General features: G+C 38.8%; 1 protein-coding gene across 1 annotated transcript in view; it reads right to left on the bottom strand.

The window, feature by feature from the left end:
* EIF3H (eukaryotic translation initiation factor 3 subunit H) overlaps positions 1-16,469 on the bottom strand; it is an 89,242-nt gene extending 72,773 nt beyond the window's left edge. Inside the window, exon 1 of the mRNA XM_050891568.1 lies at positions 16,341-16,469. Within this exon, the coding sequence (XP_050747525.1) occupies positions 16,341-16,460 (120 nt within the window). The 5' untranslated portion in view covers positions 16,461-16,469. The remainder of the gene's footprint in view (positions 1-16,340) is intronic.
* Positions 16,470-20,935: the final 4,466 nt, after the last annotated feature.

The following is a 20,935-nucleotide window of genomic DNA, read 5'->3' as shown; positions in this document are numbered from 1 at the left end:
TCAGAAAGATACTTAATCTGAACATACTGTACAAAATCTAAGGCCAAAAGGACAAGACTGAGTAGACCTGAAAACCAAGGTAACTTTAAAAAATGTTGTTTCTGAACAGCAAGTTCAGAAATAATGAGTCTTAGCCCTCACTGTTCTGTTTAGCAAGTATAATAGTCATCCTTTGGACAGAAGGCCTCAAACACCCCACCATGTTTTACCTTTATCTTGACTGGCTAGAGCCCTAACACCAACATTTACAAAGCCTTTGGAAATACAGTTCTTTGAATAGTAAGCTTACATTTTACGTCACTCAACAGCTAATAAACACCAGATGTTAAAATCTTACTTCTGAACTTGACAGAAATTTGGGGCTTAAAAACAATAATTATACAGGAGGTATAACAAAATGATGCATGCCATTTCATACCATCTCAATAAGGTACAAATATAAAAATCTGTTTTTGACATGAGAGGGAAATTTCCTGGAGCTGAGCCTGAATTCAACTATTATAAGCAATGCATATTGATCTGAGGTGATCCTCAAGCAGGGGATACTACACATATTTTCACACAGAAATTATAAATCATAGGATTCTGTTGGTTTTGTCTCATGTAGGTCCTCAGTACCAAATAATTTTGGAAATCCTTGTTAAATTGAATGGAAAATATTCCATCCTGAACTGTAGGGTGTCGTGGTTTAACCCCAGTCAGCAGCTAAGCACCACGCAGCTGCTCCCTCACTCTCCCTGCCCCTGCTCCCAGTGGGATGGGGAGGAGAATTGCAAAAGAAGGTAAAACTCGTGGGCTGAGATAAGAATGGTTTAATAACTAAAGTAAAATATAATACTAATAATAATGAAATATAATAATAATAATGAAAAGGAATATAACAAAAAAAAAAAAGAGAGGAAAAAAAGGGGGCGGGGGGAACCAACGATGCATAATGCAATCGCTCACCACCCACTGACCGATGACAGAGCCACAATCCGTCCCTCCCGGCCAACTCCCCCCTGTTTCTATACTGGGCATGACGTTCCATGGTATGGAATACCCCTTTGGCTAGTTCGGGTCGGCTGCCCCGGCTCTGCTCCCTCCCAGCTTCTTACACACCTGCTTGCTGGCAGAGCATGCGAAACTGAAAAGTCCTTGGCTTAAGATAAGCGCTACTTAGCAACAACTAAAACATCAGAGTGTTATCAACATCATTCTCACACTAAATCCAAAACCCAGCACTGTACCAGCTACTAAGAAGAGAGTTAACTCTGTCCCAGCCGAAACCAGGACATAGGGTTTTGGTTTTTTTTTTTGGGGGGGGGGGAGGGGGGGGGGTGGGCACGGGGAATGTTACATGCTTGTGTACTATTTGAATACTAGGAATCATATGAAAAGCACTAAAAGCTTTTTGTTCCCTGGGTGACTTATTACATCAGTTTGTACCATATCACCTGCTTAGTTTGTAAACCTCAAGATTTCAGATTATTTAAGTACAAAAGGGAACATCAGTAACCTTCAAAAAGGAGTGCAGCTCCACAATATGTACATTAGGCTGAAGAAAACTACCCAAATCATAACATATTATTGATTTAACATTAGTATTTTCAGTCACTTCTACTTGGTTTAGGAACCCTATCACCCTGTAATTATACAAATCTTGATGGTTTTCCATGTTACCTCCTGCCTCATAAAGTGCTTATAGCCATCTAACTCTACACTTTCCTGTGTTGTCTTTTTTTCCAACAGTACAAAGAAGGTGACAATATCCATACATAGTATTAAGCTAGACAGAATATACCTTGCCGCTTTATCTCAGTAAGCGGCTGACTCAAAGCACAACTCAAATTCAGTGACAGGCCAAGAAGCATTTTATCACTCCTTCCTGAACCTTAACTGGTTATGTCCACTCTTTGAGGCACGGCTGGAAAAGCTGTACCTTGCTTACCCTGAAGCTCAGTCTAGAAAAAGTAAACATTCAGTTCCTTTTTCACTTTCTGTAACTCTGTTACACAGATTATGTGTATCTCAGCAACACATTCAATGCAAACTGAATGCAAAGCTTAAACCACCACCAGGTAATGCCCCATATAAAATACTTCATAAGTATCTGCTCTTTCAGTTGTTTTGTTATTTCTCTTTTTAAGAGGAACTACTTCCAAACTGCGGCAATTCAAAAGCTCTAGAATTTCCCTTCAAGCAAGAGGGAAATCCAGTCTAACAAGAACAGGGCCTTCATCTATGGTGGTAAAGCCTGCCTGCACCTTCCAACAGTCCCAGTCTTCCAGCAAAGCTGGTCATTCACACAGTGCAAGTCCAGGCTCACTACGTACACTGCCAAGTGATTTACACATACATTGTACTTACTGGAAGCATATCCAGCTGCTGTACACATGGATTAGCTTCTCACTCATTCTATTACTGGGATACTTCAAAAGCTTTAGGGATTTAAAAAAACCCATAAAGCCTATTAAAAAAAAAAAGCTACTCCAAATTATAAAAATCACTGATTTTATGTAAAACCAGACACAGAACATGAAAAAAAACATTAGTTAATACCTAGAACTAAAACTGGCAAATATCTTATCTAAAATATAGTATGAAAAAGATTTTGCTACTGACATAAACAAGTAGGTGGAATTCAGCCTGAAGAACTGAAATAGGACTGACACTAAGCCTGTTTCTGTACAAATACAACATTAGAAGGGGAGATTACTGGGTTTTGGTTAGAGGCCTGTTGGTTTTTCATAGGCTGTGGTTTTCCTTGACTCTGTCAGGAACTTACATTAATCAGATATGTCTTGTAGGTACCATGAAACATCTGTTTAAGTCATTTATTTACTCATGTCCAAGCGAGCTGCTTGTTCTTGCAAAGGGAAGAAGTCAAACATAAACTGTGGTGCACCAAAGGAAAAAGTCATTAAACAGCGGAGAAAAGCAAAGTTTCTTAAAACATAGAAAAATATTGAATGTTAATCAAGGTGTGTTTTACAAAACAGACCAATCTCTTCCTGATTTTTGTCCTGCTACATTTTCATTTGTTTTGGTTGGTGAGGTTTTTTTTTTTTTTTTTGGACTACACAACAGTTCAGGTTAACAACCATCTCCACGGTTATTCACAAGCCATTAGTACACTTTAAATATTGTCTCAATGTAAGTCAAAATGTGCCATTACATTTGTGTATTTAAATTCTCCATTACCCTGTTCACACACTGGTATAATGTATTTCTCTGCGATACAAAGTTTCATAACACCTTTCACAGTACATGGATTCATGCTCATTCCCATGGAAACCGTCAGGGCCACAGGCACTGCAGAATCACTTCCTTGTAGAAACATTTCTGTAAGGCAGCCCCAGGATTTCAATCGTGCAAGCAGCAGGGCATTAGATGTTATTAGCATACTGTTAGGAGGCAGCGATAGGGCTGTAATAAGATTAATGTCCAAAGTTCTGCTAGTTACAAGCGGGACGGAGCATTTCCCCAGGACTACTTAGTGTATTATTTCTCCTATTTCACAAATCTCACCGAACTCAAACCTTTTGAAAACATTCAGTACTTTAGGCAATTTTCGTAAATTGCCAATACAATTTATATTTATTATTTTTAATGAATTCAATACCTAACCATCATTTCAAGAATGAAAGCTGATGAATATACTCCTTTAGAGCACAACATATGGAAATTATATAGAAGCAGTAAAGGCAGGCACAGTTTCAACATTTTCCACGTGATACACCAGAGCCTTACGCTTATACTTCAACATACAGTCGATACATACGTTCTATGTATTAGTGAATCACCATCGTTCAAATATTCAGTGCTCATTGAGCTAGTAGTGTATTTGCAAGTAAAAGGCTTTCTCTTCAGCATCAACTTCTAGCAGCTTCCTATAAAAAGATTTAAAGATGACAGCCAAAAGCAGCAGTAGCAAATTTTATTTAACAGCCTATTTTTTAATCAGATTGTGCCAAACTCTTATCATTTTGAAGCTGAAGAAAAACCGCAAGACAGTTACCCTTATCTATTTGACCTTCAAAAAGTAGTAAAATAGGGCAGAGCTAGATGGGGAGGAGGGAGTCAGGGCTGAGCTGAGACTACTGATCTTTTTCAAAGACCATACCCTGCACAACAGAACTGGAATACGTATACTGTTTAAGGGTGTGTCTTAAAATCATGACTTCCATATGCATTCAACAGATGCTTCCAAGTAACCAGTAAAATCCCTACTGGACATGACTTCCATGTCATTTTAATAATTTATAACCTTTTGTGCAACAATCTTTTCCACATTCAAGCACTTATCATTTCTGGAAAATGCTTGGTTATGTGCTAAGTGGCTGCGACAGAGACAGATCCTCCTAGTAAGAGGTAGTGCAATCCAGAGAGCCAAGCCTGGACTGAGTTTCAGTTTTCCTGCTGACTTAAAGTATAAAATTGAGGGAAAAACATGAAAGTCAGTTATTGCTGGTAAGCTTCAGCTTCTCCATCTTTCAAATAGAGATAAGACTTGCCTTTGTATCACCATCTGAACATGGCCATGTGAAAACCACTTCCAGAAGAGCTCCACTTCTAGTAACAGCTACTGTGGCACTGAGACTAAAAACAACCATTCTAATTTTATCACTGAGCGCGCCAATGGATAAGGCAGTGTGGCTTTCAGATTGTTCCCCAAAAGTGATATGATAGCTGCAGTAAATACCCTATACGTCATCTAAAGTTTAAAAAGCTTTAAGACAGTTAGGTTTTTTGCACTGATAATAATGTAATAGTAAAAAATAACTGAGTCCTAAGTGCTCAAAACTCAGCCCTATGTTAATGAAGAATTTTGTCAATGAGACTGCCTGTTTTCCTCAGATATGCATAAAAAACCCAAATATTGACAAGAAGTGACTTACACCTCCAACTAAGATCCTAAACACAAAATGGGCATGACGCTTGCTTAACACAAATAGCTATGTATATTGCGTATTGCACAGATACAGGGCCCCATGGAATGGGAAGGATGCGCAGCAAATGGACTGCAAAGCAGGATATAATGTTTAAGCAGGACAAAGGCAGAAACTGACAAGCCTTATATACTCAAAGCAACACCCTAACCCTCCTTTTCCAGTAAAAGGCCAAATATTTATAAAAGAGAATTAGCCTGTTATTGCACGCATACAGCAAAATTCAGGTGCATCTTCAAACTCCAGTAAGTAAATAAGCCTCTCTAACTTTAAAATTAGATTAAGCCAAAAGAAATGAATAAAATGCTTATCTGAAACACGTATCCACACACATCATCCAAGAATATTCCCACGCTTATTCCTAAATAACCTTGTGTATGCACGTTACAAAAGACATTATCAAAGTTAAATAAGTTATATTGTCTTTGCTTTGCATTCTTGATTTTAGATTACTGAATAATCTTACAAAATCCTAACAAGAATACTTATTATACAAGCCTGAAATTTTCCAATTTATTATATTAACAATTTATTTACTTTCCGTTAAGATGATACCATTATGTTATGTGGTAACATAATCGAACTGCTAAGTATTGTCATTAAAGTAGGTTAAAGCAGGTATCACATCTCTGCAATCTTAACGCTGCCTGAAGACTGCAAAAAAAAAAAATATGAAAGAACAGCATGCTCAAAACTGTACCATCATTGAGAATGTATTTTGAGCATATGTGTAAATATGGAAAAATAACACACAAAGTAATCATACCCAAAAAATGTCTCTGGCAATGAAACATTAATAAAAAAAGACTATAGCAACAATAAGTTGAAAATACGTTATCTTTTTTCAAAGACTAGAAAAAAAACAAAAGACTTGTTCCTCTTCTTACAAGGCCTCTCATAAGGTCTGTAGGATTTATTTAAAAGGTGGAAGAAAAAGTCCTAAGACATAATAAGGCATAAAGATGTTCATTTTATACATACCACAAAGGGCCTTTCAGTATCCGTACCTGCTGTTTTTCTACCCATGGCCTGCCTTATCTTGTATGCTTCCCTCAACTACACCATGCTGCATGTCAGCTGTAAAGGTCTAATTTTGTCACAATAAACTGAAAAGCAAAGGAGAATATTTAACAATGTTTCAGTGTGCAAGAGGACATAATGCATTGTCTCAGCAACAAAGCCAGCAATTGTCACTTCCCCACTCGTAGATACCAGAGTCGAATTTAACACCTAAATAAGACACAAAGGTAATGCTTATTATCTCGTTTGTTTCTGATGTGACATTTTAATCATTAAAATGTAGTAAGTTATTTGAAAGATATTTGGTGGAAATACTATTTTCCTTGGTATTAACACAGCCAAATAGGTATCACACGAGCACGATTTACTGTTTTCAACAGCTATGTATACATAATTACAAGGCAAGAGACCAGTTTGATATGCACATAACAGGAACAAAAAATAATGAGAAGTTTAACTGTTAATGACAGCAGTGTAGAGGGCAACACATTTTTTCTCCCTGCACACAGAAAAAAAAGAAAAGGCTGTTTCGAAATAATATTTTCCCCTTCAAGTCTTGAAGTGTAACACTGCTCAACACATTTAAGCCACCTCCGCATTTAGATTAACTCCTTTTGTCAGCACACTAGTTTCACGGTACGAAGTGATACCAGATGTTCTAGTTCTAAATGCCTCACTAGAGTATACTTACCATGACACTTAGTAGATGCTGAGTGCACCAATGCACTGTTACAAATCATTTAGTTTGTGCTCTGTTAGCAAGTATACCTGCTATCCACTGACAAAACACACTGAAATTTTAATCCTCAGACCACCATGATGTGGGTACTTTACCCATTTCAGGTTAAGAAATCTTCACTAAGCCTGAAAAGTGTTATATTCCATGGAGGTTCTTGACATTTCAACTTGCTAGTACACATTAACGCTTTCTCTTCTGAATGTAAACACGGATTATATGTCAGAAGTTCCCCTCTGGGTTAGATTCATGCAACTCATTATACCTGAAGATTAATAGGAAGTACATACATATCACCCAGCTAACACAAAACGCTTCTGTCTTCTCCATGGTTCAAGGTATCCATGAACACATCAAGCTAGTATTCAATTCACACACTAACTCTCAGTGCCAGCATAATCTGATCTAAATTTTTAGGGAAACAGGTCAAGGAAAAGTCAAAGAGATTAAACTTCAACTTAAAATTCCATTTGAACTCCTTTGGAGGACACACAAAACACAATACAGCCTGAAGAACGATATACCCTAAAATCCCGTTCTACAGCTCTGCAATGTCAAGAAACTGTACAGAGAACAGCAGGCAGAACACACAGTCTAGGCATTCTTGCTCAGTCTTCAAAAAGGGTAAAGGAGAAGGGAAGAAACCACAAGAAAAGCCAGAAAAAGCACAATCATCACAACTTAAAAAATGTCAAGGATTTTTAGCTAGTTCAATACAGGCTTCACTATTATTACCAGTTACTCAAACAACTGCGGAATTGATTGCTTTCTTTCCAAGAGTGTCAAAAGTTGTCATTTAAAAAAGTGCTTAAACAAACATTTGCAAGATGAGTCTCAAAAACTGATTTTCAGTAAACATGGTACCTTATTTCACTTACTATGATCAAACGTATCATCCTACAGAGCTCCTCACCCAAGAAGCTAACTAGGCTTTCCCTATTAACAGCTGGGGATACAATCCTATCTATCATACGCCTTTAGGACAAAAATGGCTGGTAATAAGAAAACAAGGCACAAGCAACTTAAATATCACAACTATGAGTAGAGTAACTATTGAAAAACAATTCAATAATGTCAGAGTGTTTTTAAAAAGGTAGACTCACATGTTTTTATCTATGTTAAACAAATACTAAAAAACCCTCTATATACCATAGATGAGAATACAAACCATTAGGAACACGACACCATCACCAAATCAGGGATGATGTAATGAAGCTTAAAGTAACAATCTTTGATTAAATCAGTCATATCTCACACTGGTGCAAATACCAATGCAGACAAGGCCTACAACTTCTAACCATCTTCTTGACATATTTACTTTTTAGCCAATGTATGTTTGTATTTAATACAAATAAACTGACAAGGATATCTTAAAGTTTAGCTTAAGTTCTATACAAACTCTAAGAAGTACACCTGAAGTATATTCAGACTCATAGAATTAAGTAGCTGGAACAAATATTACCTGGCATTAGAAAATCATCTTGAGTATTAACATGGCCTCTAACCCTCATCTCAGAGTTTGATGGCCTGAAGATTCAGGTATCCCTCACCCATTGCTATCCACGAAGGCTTCTGTTGAAAGCTCTAGCAATATTCATTAACTACAGAATGGCAATTTGTTACTAGTATTAAGGCTTTCCACATTAGCAGCTATGAAGATAAAGGAATAGAAACCTATGGCTGTTTTGAGAAGCCTACATAACTTTTGCTACTTTCTACAACATGTTAAATTTGTGTGCAATGCGCATAAGTGTAAAAAGAACTCATTCGCAGTGGTTTAATAAAAAAGGAAACATCATTCCCATTAATGAAATAATAAGAGCAATGTGCATATTAATGCTTTAGCATGTTGTTAAGGCTCCAGTTATATTGTTATGCAAGAGCAATGTATAAGAAAACCTTATTCAGTCAGTCAACACTGTGTTCTCCAAAAGTATTACTGGATATAGTTTTCTGAATGCATACATAAATTCAAGAGGTTAGGATTCAAAAAAGAAAAAAAGAGTCATATATTCGTGCTAAAGAATTTAGTTAGATAAGAATTATTTTCCTTTACTTTTACTCTCCTTCCTAGAATATCCTCATGCAGAGGATTTGCAAAGAATGAAGCAGCTTCGCAGTAATAACATATCTCCTTGTGACTACTCTGAAGGCAAACTTGATTAATAAAAAACACTTATTTGGCCTAGCAGCCAGCACACTTGCCTTGCTAAAAGATCCCCATCTCCCAACCCACAGCTGTTATTTTCCCAGAAGAAAGTTTCCATATATCCATTATCGACATACTAGTGGTCAGACACGACCCACAATCCACCACATGGAGTAACTCTGGTTTTGAATATTAGTTCAATTTCTGTACTACATAAGCTTTCATGCTCATCTAGTAAAAATGTTACTTACCCTGCCTGATCTTATGTCTGAGTGATACACCAGTTCATCTCTGCTTTCACAATTTTACATGTTGCCTGATGTGACTACTAAAATTGTGAGAACTGCAGAAATATGCCAAGGAGGTCCTTGATAAGTGCCATTTTATACAGTTGAGTAGGGTTGGAAGTTTCACTAAAAAAGCATTCTAGAAAAGCCTCCAAGGTTTGATGGAAATTCAGAATCTCTTATTAGGACTACACCGTTTCCCAGTACTTCCAACAGTAGACAATTTAAAAACCGGAAAATCTGCATGCTGTTTCCTTTTACAAAACTAAACTTTCAGGTACCCCAGGAATAGGCTTACCCAAGAGTACAAGTTTGCAAGATTAGGCTATGTAGCAACGGGAAAACAGTCTGTAAATGAAGAAAAACAATCAAAGTGTCACAACACCCTACAGCCATCGACCTGCTACTTCCAGTAAAGCAATGTAATACTGAGCCTAAATAATGTTATCATACATATGATTACTTTGTTGAAAAGAACACTAATATTGCAAAAACAAATGCTGAAGAGTTACTACAAACATGAAACAAGGTTAGCCTGCAAACTTCCATTGTAATAATGCAGCAAACTGGAAGACAAGACTTTTTAATGACAGGCTAACTCGTTCCATCTGCTCTCATGGTCACAGCACAGGTACTTTAGAATCAGAGTTTCTCTGTCCTCTTTGCCTCATTTACTCGCTTTGCTGTGTGAGAGAAAGGATGCAAAGGTACCACAGAGGAAACAGTTGGCACTCATACAGTTAAAGGCTATAATCCAGTGCCTGTGTAAAAGAGGTCAGATAAAAATTGCAACAGCAGAATAGTAATTTTGGAAAAAAAAAACCACCTTACAATTTAAGAGATAATAAATAACTATCAGGAAATGTAGCTGATCAGAATTGTTCATTACACTCTCTTTATGATTATAATTGCTCTTATTTAAAATTGCAGATGCAAGAAATCCAAGGACCTTTATCATTAATCCAATAAGCACAGAATTGACACAGTATTTCCTTTTCACCCTCTCCCATTTCAAATTTTCCACTGGAAAACAAATAAATAACAGCATTCTGAAGAAAAGAGCAATATTCCACAAGTGGGTTTATATCTGAAACCCTGTACAACAGAGTAGTGTTTCATGACACAGCCATAACACCAAACAAAAACAGAATTTTTTTTTGTTACATTACCTCCATGGCATAATGCAGATCCCAAATTAGTACAGGACAAAGAATGAAAAAGAGGAAAGATTATGTTTGTTAGCTTTAAGGAAACAAACACCAAGATACGAAAAAAACCTGAAGCAGGTTATATTTTCCAATATAGCTATCTGTATAAATCAACAATACAGCCCCACTAACCACACTCCCAGAAAATATGTGATTTTTAGAGACAGCTACAAAAGTTTTATGTATGCAGTTGAAGTTTGAACTTCAGACTTAAGATGAGTTTTGTAGAAATAAGGAAAATTAATATTTATACCCAAATTTACAAATTTAGACCGCTCAGACTAGTAATTGTAGGTACAAGAGTCTTGTAAAAGTTCCAGCAAATTTATAGACTTTATTCTGCATTTTGACATCACTAAATGCAATCATTTGGTAATCTAACCTTCTCTCTTGCTTTCTTGCAAGAAACAGGAACGCACAAGTATCTTTCCTTTTTGTAGATTAACACAGAAGGTCACTTGACTGCACAGGTAGGTACTCATAAAAGAAAACTGCCATGTCTATTCAGCTAACCTGAAAACTTCTTTCAGTTTGAAATTTATTGCACCTTACTGAAGGAAAAGAATATAAGGTCAGTGAACCAAATCTGATTAATTTCAGCAGCTGAATTCCAAAAAATTCAGCCCCCACTAAAGAATTTCTAAAAATACAACAAACAAGTCCATCAACACGTCTTGCAAAAAAAGAAAAAGGTAAGCAAATTATGGCACTGCTTTACATTTCTTTCAGACAGCATGTGATAATCATTACCCCTGAGAGTGGCTTTTGAGTCCCTTGCTATGAAGGGTCATATAACTGCAAAACTAAAAATCTAGCACGCTTATAGGCATCGAAGAAATGGCTCACAAAGTCATGCACAACCTAGTCTAAACTACACCCATGAATTTTGTCAGAAATATGTAAGTGTTCAAGTTACAATATGGTTCTCTTACATACCTGGACCCCACTAGCTACACAAAAAATCAGAAGGGCCTCCAGCAAGTGTAGTAAAAGCTACAAATCACAACGTTTGTTGTATCTGTTGCTACTTCCCCATTCAGCAGGAAAAAGGCTTCGGACAATCTGCTGCACACAAGCAACTAGGAAGAAAGCCTATGTACTTTCCTTCCATGCATTCCTCACACACACACACCAGAGCTGTGCTACCCTTTCTCCTCCATATGCGAAGCTTAGAAAAAGCATATGTTATATAACCTTTCTTTCAATGAAAAAGTGAACAGAGACAAAATTTAATTATCTACAAGGGACTCCTAGATGTCTGGTCACAACCACAACTTTTCCAATCTCTGAGTGGCATGCCTGCAATTAAATACAGTTGCAACCAACTATGAATGCAGCTGGTACATCTGGAACTAGATGCCCTGATCTACCACCAGGCAGGTGAGAGTATGCAGAAGTCCCAGAACTAATAGTAAACCAAAGTAATTTTTAGTCTTCATATGTCTGAATTCTGTCTAAATTCACCTTCTCAAATGGCAAAAGATGATCACAAGGTCATCTTAACCCTGTACTTCTTTTAAAACACAACTACAAAACAGTTTGAGGTGACCACATCAGATACACATGTTCCAATAATATAAGACACTGAGTCACTAGAATTATTAGTCTAGTTCCATATAGAAGGAAAACTTACATGATGCCCGTGCTCGTATATGTTCTTCCACCTATACTTCCAAAGTTGCCAGTGATTTTACTAAACTGAAGAAACTAAACTGATTTCTTCAAGAGAGCTCTCTTTCTTATGGACTCCATCCAAGTAGGTAGCTGAGCAGAGTAAATAGACTATTTGAAGAATAAGCTCACTCACCTTCTACAAATGCCTTTAGAAAGCAATCTGCACAAAGTAAAAAGGCTACGGTACTCCAAGTGGACAAACAGCTTTAAGAAGGTGTGAGCTTTAATTAGGTCCAAAAGCCTACTGCAAACCAAGCTGCAAAAACCCAGTCATGCTTTTTTTTTTTTTTCCAGTTTTTATATTAAAAGCATCATTTTTCTTCTGTGATTACTGCAGATGGACACTCACCATAAAATTTACAACTACTGTTTCTAAGAACTCCAGAAGGCATTTAAGAGTCTTCATAAAGCTCCTTGTAGTCATAATAATCACAAATTTGAGTGATCAGGTAAGTGCTAATCTCTCAAAAAAGCAGAAACATGGAAAGGCTGCTTACCCACAGCCACACAGAAAGGAGGAAAAAAAAAAAAAAAAAAAAAAAAGACAGAGATACCCTATGCATGTCATCACCACTACTGTGAACATAAGTTTTCTTTGGGCAACTAGAGTGGAAAGAACATGATGGAATCTCTATTCAAATTTCTACAACAGGAAGCAAAGACAACAAAACGTGATGTACTACACTCATCTTCTGATCTTTTTCTCAGGATTGTCAAAAACGAATACATGCAATCTTACATCTCATCTGAAAGAAAAAGCACATTATAAATGAGAGTTTCTGGAGAGTTATTATTTACCCTGCGATTTCTAATTTCTTAGAAAGACCAGACCACCTACATTAGAAACTGCTTTCACTACAGGTTTATTTATTAAGCATATAATTTTTCTGACACACTGCTATATCAACAAAAGTTCCATGTAAAAACTTAAATGCATGGGATGCTTTTTTTGCTGAGCCAATAGAAGCTGAATGAGCCCAAGCACTTCATGATGGCATAAACCAGTGACATATTAACACTTTCCATAATATGCAACTAAACCCATGTTATCCCTTACAGTTGTACAAATTCTTATATAGACTACACATCCCTACTCACTAGGGATGAGTTAAACACAGTGATCTGTAGAACACGCACAGGCTGCCACTAATCTTTATTACTAAATAAACCCAAAGCAGATCACAATATTGTCTTAAAAGGAATAACAGAAATCTCCTATTTCTATTCAACACAGTCTAAACTGCAATACCCATTCAACTCAATAATTCATAAGACGACCAGTTCCAAAAAGAGAGCACTTCAAAGGTGCCTTATTTAACAAACCTCCTCAACTTCAATGGCTCTGAATCCACATGCAATCAGTGTCTTTTTCTGTGTTGTGAAAGCAACTGGATAGAGTAAATTTTCTTTGATATTGTGGTCGCTCCTTGTATTCCTGAGGTGGATGAAGAATACCACCCACTTTTGCTTATTGCACCTTACAAAAGACATTCCTAATTCAAAACAGCCAATATAACTGTATGCATAGATACTTTCTGTCTGCTACAAATCTCTCAAAAATGAATCTGAAAACAAAACCATGTTCAAGCTACCAAAAATAGAATAAAATATTCAAGAGTCTCACTATCATGCTGATACAGTAGCTAGCCATATGTATCATTTGATGACCGAGACCTTAACTATCTAGCAGAAAAGCTGACAGAAAAGAGTCAACTTGTATTTTTCCTCTCCTTTTTGTCAAACTATGAAGATTGGAAATTCACGTGTAATTTCAGAAGCATTTTATAAACAAGCATTCAGGTACTTCAATCAAGTTATCAAGTGCCCACAATGTGACACAGTTCTCCCTCAATCTTCCTAAATTTTGGTGCTATTATTTTTGCGGAATACTCTAATAGTAGTAACTTTTTAAAATAATTTACGCAAATTTAGCTTATCTTATTAGTTAGGGTTTCACTGTTAGCTTTCACTCCTGCCATGGCAGTGCTTTTTAATTTACTATTGTGTTACCTGAAACAAAATTGCACTTGATATAAATCCAAATTACACCGTTATGTAATAAAATAAGAAATTAATCAGATTAAAATAAGAAAGAAATTAACTATAGGATGCTCTACTTGTACCAAATTTAAGAAGGAGGCCAGAAAAGCAGGTATTGCTGCATCATTATGTATTACATTTCAAGGTAACATACTGACATTTAGAACGTCTTCTCTTCATTACTAATATTGTTTTCTTTTACTTCACTGTTCCTCTGAAATAACAAGCTTTCTAAAAATACTTTCACATTCTCACATATAGAGAAGACTGATACATCTTCTATTTTGCATACACAGACCCAAAAGTGACCTACATAGCGTGCCTTTGCTTTCAAAGCAGTCCCATTTGAAAGGATTCCTTATACCACTGCCAAGAGATGAGGCACCAGTGGAGACAAAGAGATTGCCAACTTTCCTGACGCCCACCAAAATTCATCCCCAGTTTTGGCACAAAATCCCCCTGGTCATCATCAAGATGACTGACGAAGTCTTGTTACTTTGTGAGAGCACAGACAAGACATTTAAATCAGTAAGGTATTAGAAACATTTTAGCAGAATTTCAGTAAGACATTCTAAGGACTTGCAATAGGGACCAGTTTGTTTACAAAGCAAGCAAATTTATGCCAACACTTCTCTTCACCGCAGTCATGGAAGTTTGTGAGCTGCGCTGTTAAGTGTCCTGAGAACACTTTGTGTAAGATCCATTGGGACACATCTTCAGCAGGTGGAAAGGTGAAAGCTTTCCACTGTTTTCAGTAAGTCACCTTCCTCCGTACAGACTCCATGCAAGAGGCACCACTGTACTGTACCAGAAGAATACACAAGAACAAGTTAAAAAAAAAAAACAAACCATAAAGCAAGAAGTAATCATAGGCATTTGTTGGACTGTCAGAAGCAGACCATCAGGGCCACTCACAGTTGATTAGAATGAACAGTAGTTCACAAAGCAGATTACACATCCGATAGAGAAGAGTTTTGAAACACCTGTTCTCTTTATTTCATGAAAGCAGGAACAAAAGAAATCAAATTTAACAGTTGTTATTAAGTCCAAAACTGATAAAACAGCTTTTATACCCACAGAAATGGAATTAAAGGTGCCAACCTGTATCCTGCTCTTAACTATTCCCTTTTTCATTGTTCCCTCAAACTTGCTAACAGAAAGACACACACACCCCCACCACTGTCCATCTGGCACTAGCCTGCTTGCAACAGCAGCAGTCTGCTGTCAGCTGCTATATTTTTAGGGCTACGTTCCACAACTGGTCAGTTTTCACCATTGCTTGAAAATGCTATGTGCACCAAAGCCACAGATACACAGACAATTGAACAGCATACTGCAGAAATACCTCTAATTCAAATTTTCTCTTTCATAAGAACCACTATACACAAATAAGTTATTTTTCCTCTTCCCAAATGTTTACTATACTGTATAACTCCAGGATAATGACTGGGGCCTATTACTAATAAATGCCAAGTAGCCTTCAAAGCTTGCCCCAAAATTATGATCTTTCTTCTCATTACCGGTATACTAATTATCCTTCACACTTCAGCTGTACAGTGTTCTGGTGACACTTGGGAAAGATAATGAAGAAGTAACAAACAATACTTCTATCCTTAAGAAGTTTAAGTAACTATTATTTCCCCACTTTATGTCATTGTGAATAATACCAATCGTATGAGACATGAACTGACACAAAAACATTCAGCAGCAAAGCCAAGAACCAACTTCAGTAGACACTCTTCTGCTTAAGGTCTGCAAGGATCACCTCTATTAGGATGGCTTCATTCTCTACTAAACCCCTTCAATCCATCGTTTTATTCCTTATTAATAAAACACAGTAAGTGTTAGCAGTCCTAACAGAGAAGGCAAAAAGCACAACGGATGAGGGAAAAAACCCCTGTGCTCACCATCTCTTACACCTGTGTAGGTTTCCACCGTCTGAGCTATGAAAGGTGGAAAGAGAAAACCCAGGCACCGGAGCTGAAGGATGAAAGGGAATATTTAAGAGCAATTAACTCCTGCCCTGTCCCGGCCTTCGCTTACACAAAGGAGGGAGTCGCTCCCCTCCCCAGGGATGAGCACAGGGGGAGCCTGGCCACGGGTTAGGAAGCTCTGAAGAAGGATGAAACCGCTCCTGCCCCTCGGGGCGCCACGGCGACCCCAGCCCCGGAACGGACACCGTCCCCCGGCAGCGGCACTGCCCCACAGACGGGACCAGCCCCGCCGGCGGCTCCACGCGGCCGCGGCCGCCCCGCCCGCCCCTCCGCCAGCGGCGGCCCCGGCTCCTCCGCTCACCAGCCCGTCGATCTGCACTTGCTTGACGGCCGAGTCGCCCGTGGCGGCGGCCTTGCCTTTGCCTTTCGAGGCGCCGAAGCCGCTGCCGGCAGCCCCGGAGCCTTCCTTGCGCGACGCCATCTTTCCCCTCGCACCGGCCGGAAAGAGAAAAACGAAACACCGGAAGCGACGGCGAGGCCGCGGCGGCGCAGCAGGGAAACGGCTCCGGGCGGAAACTCGGCGGGAGAGAGGCGCATGCGCAGTGCCGCTGCGGGGGTGCGGTGGCGGCGATGCGATGGCGGCGCTCCTTCAGGGCCCCGGGCGCTCTCCGGGCGGGGCGGACCGGCCCTCGCTCGGCCTCGCCAGCCGGCCCAGCGGTCCCACGGCTACCTGGAGCAGGAGAAAGCCTGTGCCTTGTGCAAGTCGCCGGTGGCCATCCCAGCTCACCCGACCTGGGACGGGAGAGAGGCCGAGGGGCCCTTCCTCTCCACATGTCGGTTGGCACCTGGCAAACCGTTTCTGACAACCTGGGAACCTCGGGCTGTGGATTTCCATGGCTTCCTTGGGCGATTCTGGTGCTTCCAGTCACGTAAAGTCACAGCCACGTTACTAGGCCAGACGTGGCCAGTGGGCTGCAGTGGGGGTTCCCCAGCAGGACATGGGGGAGGCTCTGCTCATGGGGAGCGTTTACACCTAATAAACCAGCTTGATATTGAGGGAGAAGCACTTCCAAGACATAATAGATTTGAAAGCTTTGGGGATTATCTCAAAAAAGCAGACTGCTATGGAGTTATGTGAGTATCTGTCTTGAGCACAAATAATGAGTTTTCAGTGCACTGAGAGGGAATACAAAATCTTAACATTACATACAAACAAAACCCTGAACTATCAACTACTCATGTTGTTCTCAGGAAAGGGTTTAAGTGTTGTATTAAAAGTTGACTGCTGGGTTTGCTTTGCTGCTCTTTTTTATTTGTTTTTGGTTTGTTTTTTCCCAAGTATTTCAAACCCTACACATTATTCTGAAGAAATGAAATGGGCTGTGAAAGGTAGACATACCAAACACCCCAAAGCTGTCCAGACACTATGCCAAATATGTGACGTCATAAAAATTTACCTTTTCAAGAAACCTTTTCAACAATGTAGTTGACGCTAATTTCTAACTAAAGGAGGGGAACATACCTAGAAACGCCAATACCAAGATGTATCTGCATTTTCCAGCAGACACAGACCCAGCATTTGCCTGTTCCTATAAAATGGCTTTAACATCACTGAGAACGTTCCCGACCAGCTGCCTGCATTGGGGCTGGAACAAATTCAAGCAAAGAATCTAGTATAATAATCATTCCCACCAGGCAAATCATATCCTAAATGCCACTGATATCACTGACTAGATCTGCATTGACGCTAACAAGAAACCTAGACACCCAGATTAGCTACGAACACCTTGCAATAGATGTCTAAAGTTGGGTGAGATGAATCCCACTTTACGTTTTCCATTGGGAAAAAAACTGTTAAATGGAGATTGAAGGGGAAGTTTAGAATTGCAGCATCGCTGAGGTCAAATGTGCCTTGTGCCCCAAAGAGACGGAAGGGTGCATGTGCAGCGGGATTAGGGCGTTGTTCTAAAACATAGGTTTGTAGAGAGGCTGATGCAATAACGACCCGGAGTTTCAAGGCAGTATGCTGTGGCCAATGAGCTCAACTGTCACGTAGGTGTTGCAAATTTGAGTCCTACCCTTCACAGGTTTCCATGACTGAATGTTGCACTCCCACTGGCATTGCCTTTTGAAGTTTTTTTAGAGAACAAAGTTGGTTGATTCAATATTAATATTTCACTTTGCTCTTATATACACATGCATATCCACTTTTAATTTACAAATATGATCAAATAGCTTTAATTAAAGAAAACTAAGATTAGGAAACAGTAATACAGTGGTAATATGGTAATATAGTGGTTTTCAACTACAGTCCATGGACTGCTGGAGATCTGTGGGCTACTTCAAAGATGCTGGTGAAAGGTATTTAAATAGAAAAAAACATGTCTTCTGTCAGTAAATGCACAGTGCTTTACCACTGGCAAATTCTTAGGGATCCGAAAAGGAATGAAAACTCCTGGGATAAGACAAATGTGATACATTTTTCCCGCCTATCAGTTTTTGAACAGAAACTCAATGTAATTTAAAAAGAAAAAAACAAAAACAAAAACAAACCAACAAGTAGCTACAGCACAGAACATCAGCATGTTCAAAGAGGTTGCTGTGGGCACCCAAAATAGCCCTATTCGAGGGACTGGCATAGGGCTCACATTACTTAATGCATTGCCAGAATAATTCAGTCAATTTGGTTAATTATGATTAACATGAAAAATGAAACACAAATATCAACTTTCTACTTTACAGAACTCAGCAGATCACTGGAGGCAAGAGGCCATAGAAAATTTCCCCATTGAAAATACTGAAATCTTGAAAAGGAGGCCATAAAAAGGATGTCAGACTGAAAAATTTTAGTAACATTGCCCAAGCTACTCAGGAAAACCACAAAACAGATGATTTCCATCACAAAATATTTTAGAAAATTCAAGTAGTGCACAAACTCCATTAATCATTTTTAAATGATACTCTAAATCACAAGACAGCTGGAACCAAACAAAACCCTTTTATTCCCCAGTCCTGTTGAAGTAAAAACCTTGGTGTAACTGAGATGCGTCATGTCCCTCCACAGCACCGCTGCACCCTATCAGTGCTATGAGCAGAACTAGTGTTGCTAAATGGAAATTATCTGATTAAGGGTTCAAAGGTGTAATCCCTTCCAAATTGTCAGACTGACTTTACCTTAAGGGCTAAACCAACTTGAATTACCTTTGTGTATGCTGCAGGCTACGACCATGCACATGAATAGTTATCAGAGATGGGCTAACCTGCAATGACTTGTTACCACTTGGTAAATGGGTTGTGCCTGAACTCTGTGTTTTTCCTCCCTACCCTCTCAGCAATTCCAAATATTTTTAAGCATAATGAACACCTTAATTTCATTATCACAAAGTACAGAGGAATAGGGAAGAATGGCTTAGGATACACATATAGCAGTCTGTACTTGCATTGAGACACAACACCCCAAATACAAAGTTGCACTAATAACTACAACTGCCTAAAACAACATTAATTATCTACAAAAAGAAATTGTTTCCAGTAAAATAATCTCCAAAACTCGGTGGCAACAGATTCTCCTAACACAGACTTAAAATTGCCTTGTAATATCTTGCACCCTTACAGAAGCTGGAAGTTCAGAACAGCTCAGTTTTCTCAAAGAGGTGAGGTATTCAGGCTTAAACTTTCAAACATCAAGAAACATGGGCACATGGCACATCTCCATGTCAACGTATCGCTGACCTTTTTCAATGTGCCATTGTATCTAACGTGTCTACTCTGCCTTACCAGGCAGGTGCATTGCTTAAAAATGAAGTAAGTATCTAATGTTTTTTCTGTGTAAAGTAAGGCTTATATTTGGGAGAAGCGTAGTGAATATAAGGCTGTACTTAATCCCTACGTTCAAGTAAAAAGCTTATTCTACATCATTCTACACATGGCATGGTCTCTTTGCTCCTTTTGAAATCCCTTTCTTATTCACCGGATGCCTTTTGATAGTAGCCTCTCACTTACATACCACTCTCAGAGTGAAAATCCTTATGACGAGAAGGTACCTCGGTGTCAACAGTATGTGTGGTGGGTTAAGCCGGGCAACAGCCAAACACCCACCCAGCCTCTCGCTCACTCCCCTCTCCCACAGGATGGGGAGAAAACAGGAGGAAGGCAAGAAGACTTGTGAATCGAGTTTCAGAAGCCATGGGACAGACAAGATCTCCTAAATGCTCATTCTTTTCTTTCCTTTGTTCACAAAAAAAAGCAGTTGGGAGAAGATGTATCAGGGACTCTCAGGTCTCTCCAGTCGGCGCAGTTTTGCCAAGTGCATGCATTACTCTTCCATTAACTACAGTTATATTCAGTAGCGCTGCGTGCCATGTGCAAGCAATTCCAAATAGCGACTACAGCTTCAGGAAGCAGCATTGTGTATAAATCCTGTGTAATTCAGGGGTTTCAGCCATTTGTGTTCTGCTGACCACAGCATTTTAAGTCTGAAGGAAATGAAATATCCCCTGGCATATCAACTCCATGTTAAAAAGGTTCTCCCTGATAAATAAGGTAGCACTCTACACCCACTTTGTTCAGATATCACTGATTACTTCACCAGATGCAAGTCACTGAAGCCAGGCCCTTTGCACACTTAGGTCTACAGCATCTACAGGATTCTGTTTCATTGATAAATAATCTTTAGTGTCAGATATTCCAATGCTTACTACTTTACACAGAGGAGCTCAATGTGAAAATTTAAGATCAAGCTACATAACTGCATGTGCATTTTGTGCCAAAGAATTTTTAAGTACTAGTGTTTGTCATGAGGCTAATTGTGATTTTAGAAGTTATCGGTGCCAATACTGAAGTCCATTCCACAATTTTTTCTAATTTTCTTCAAAAGAATCAAAGTGAAGAAAGTGGTTTTATTGGATTTTTTATTTGAAATAGGAAATGGAAAGTAATAAGGTGCAGGAGTGATAG

This window comes from Gymnogyps californianus, chromosome 2 (genome assembly GCF_018139145.2).
Source record: "Gymnogyps californianus isolate 813 chromosome 2, ASM1813914v2, whole genome shotgun sequence".
Lineage (NCBI taxonomy): Eukaryota > Metazoa > Chordata > Aves > Accipitriformes > Cathartidae > Gymnogyps > Gymnogyps californianus.
Note: the sequence above shows the minus strand (reverse complement) of the source record. Positions and strands in the feature narration are given on the sequence as shown.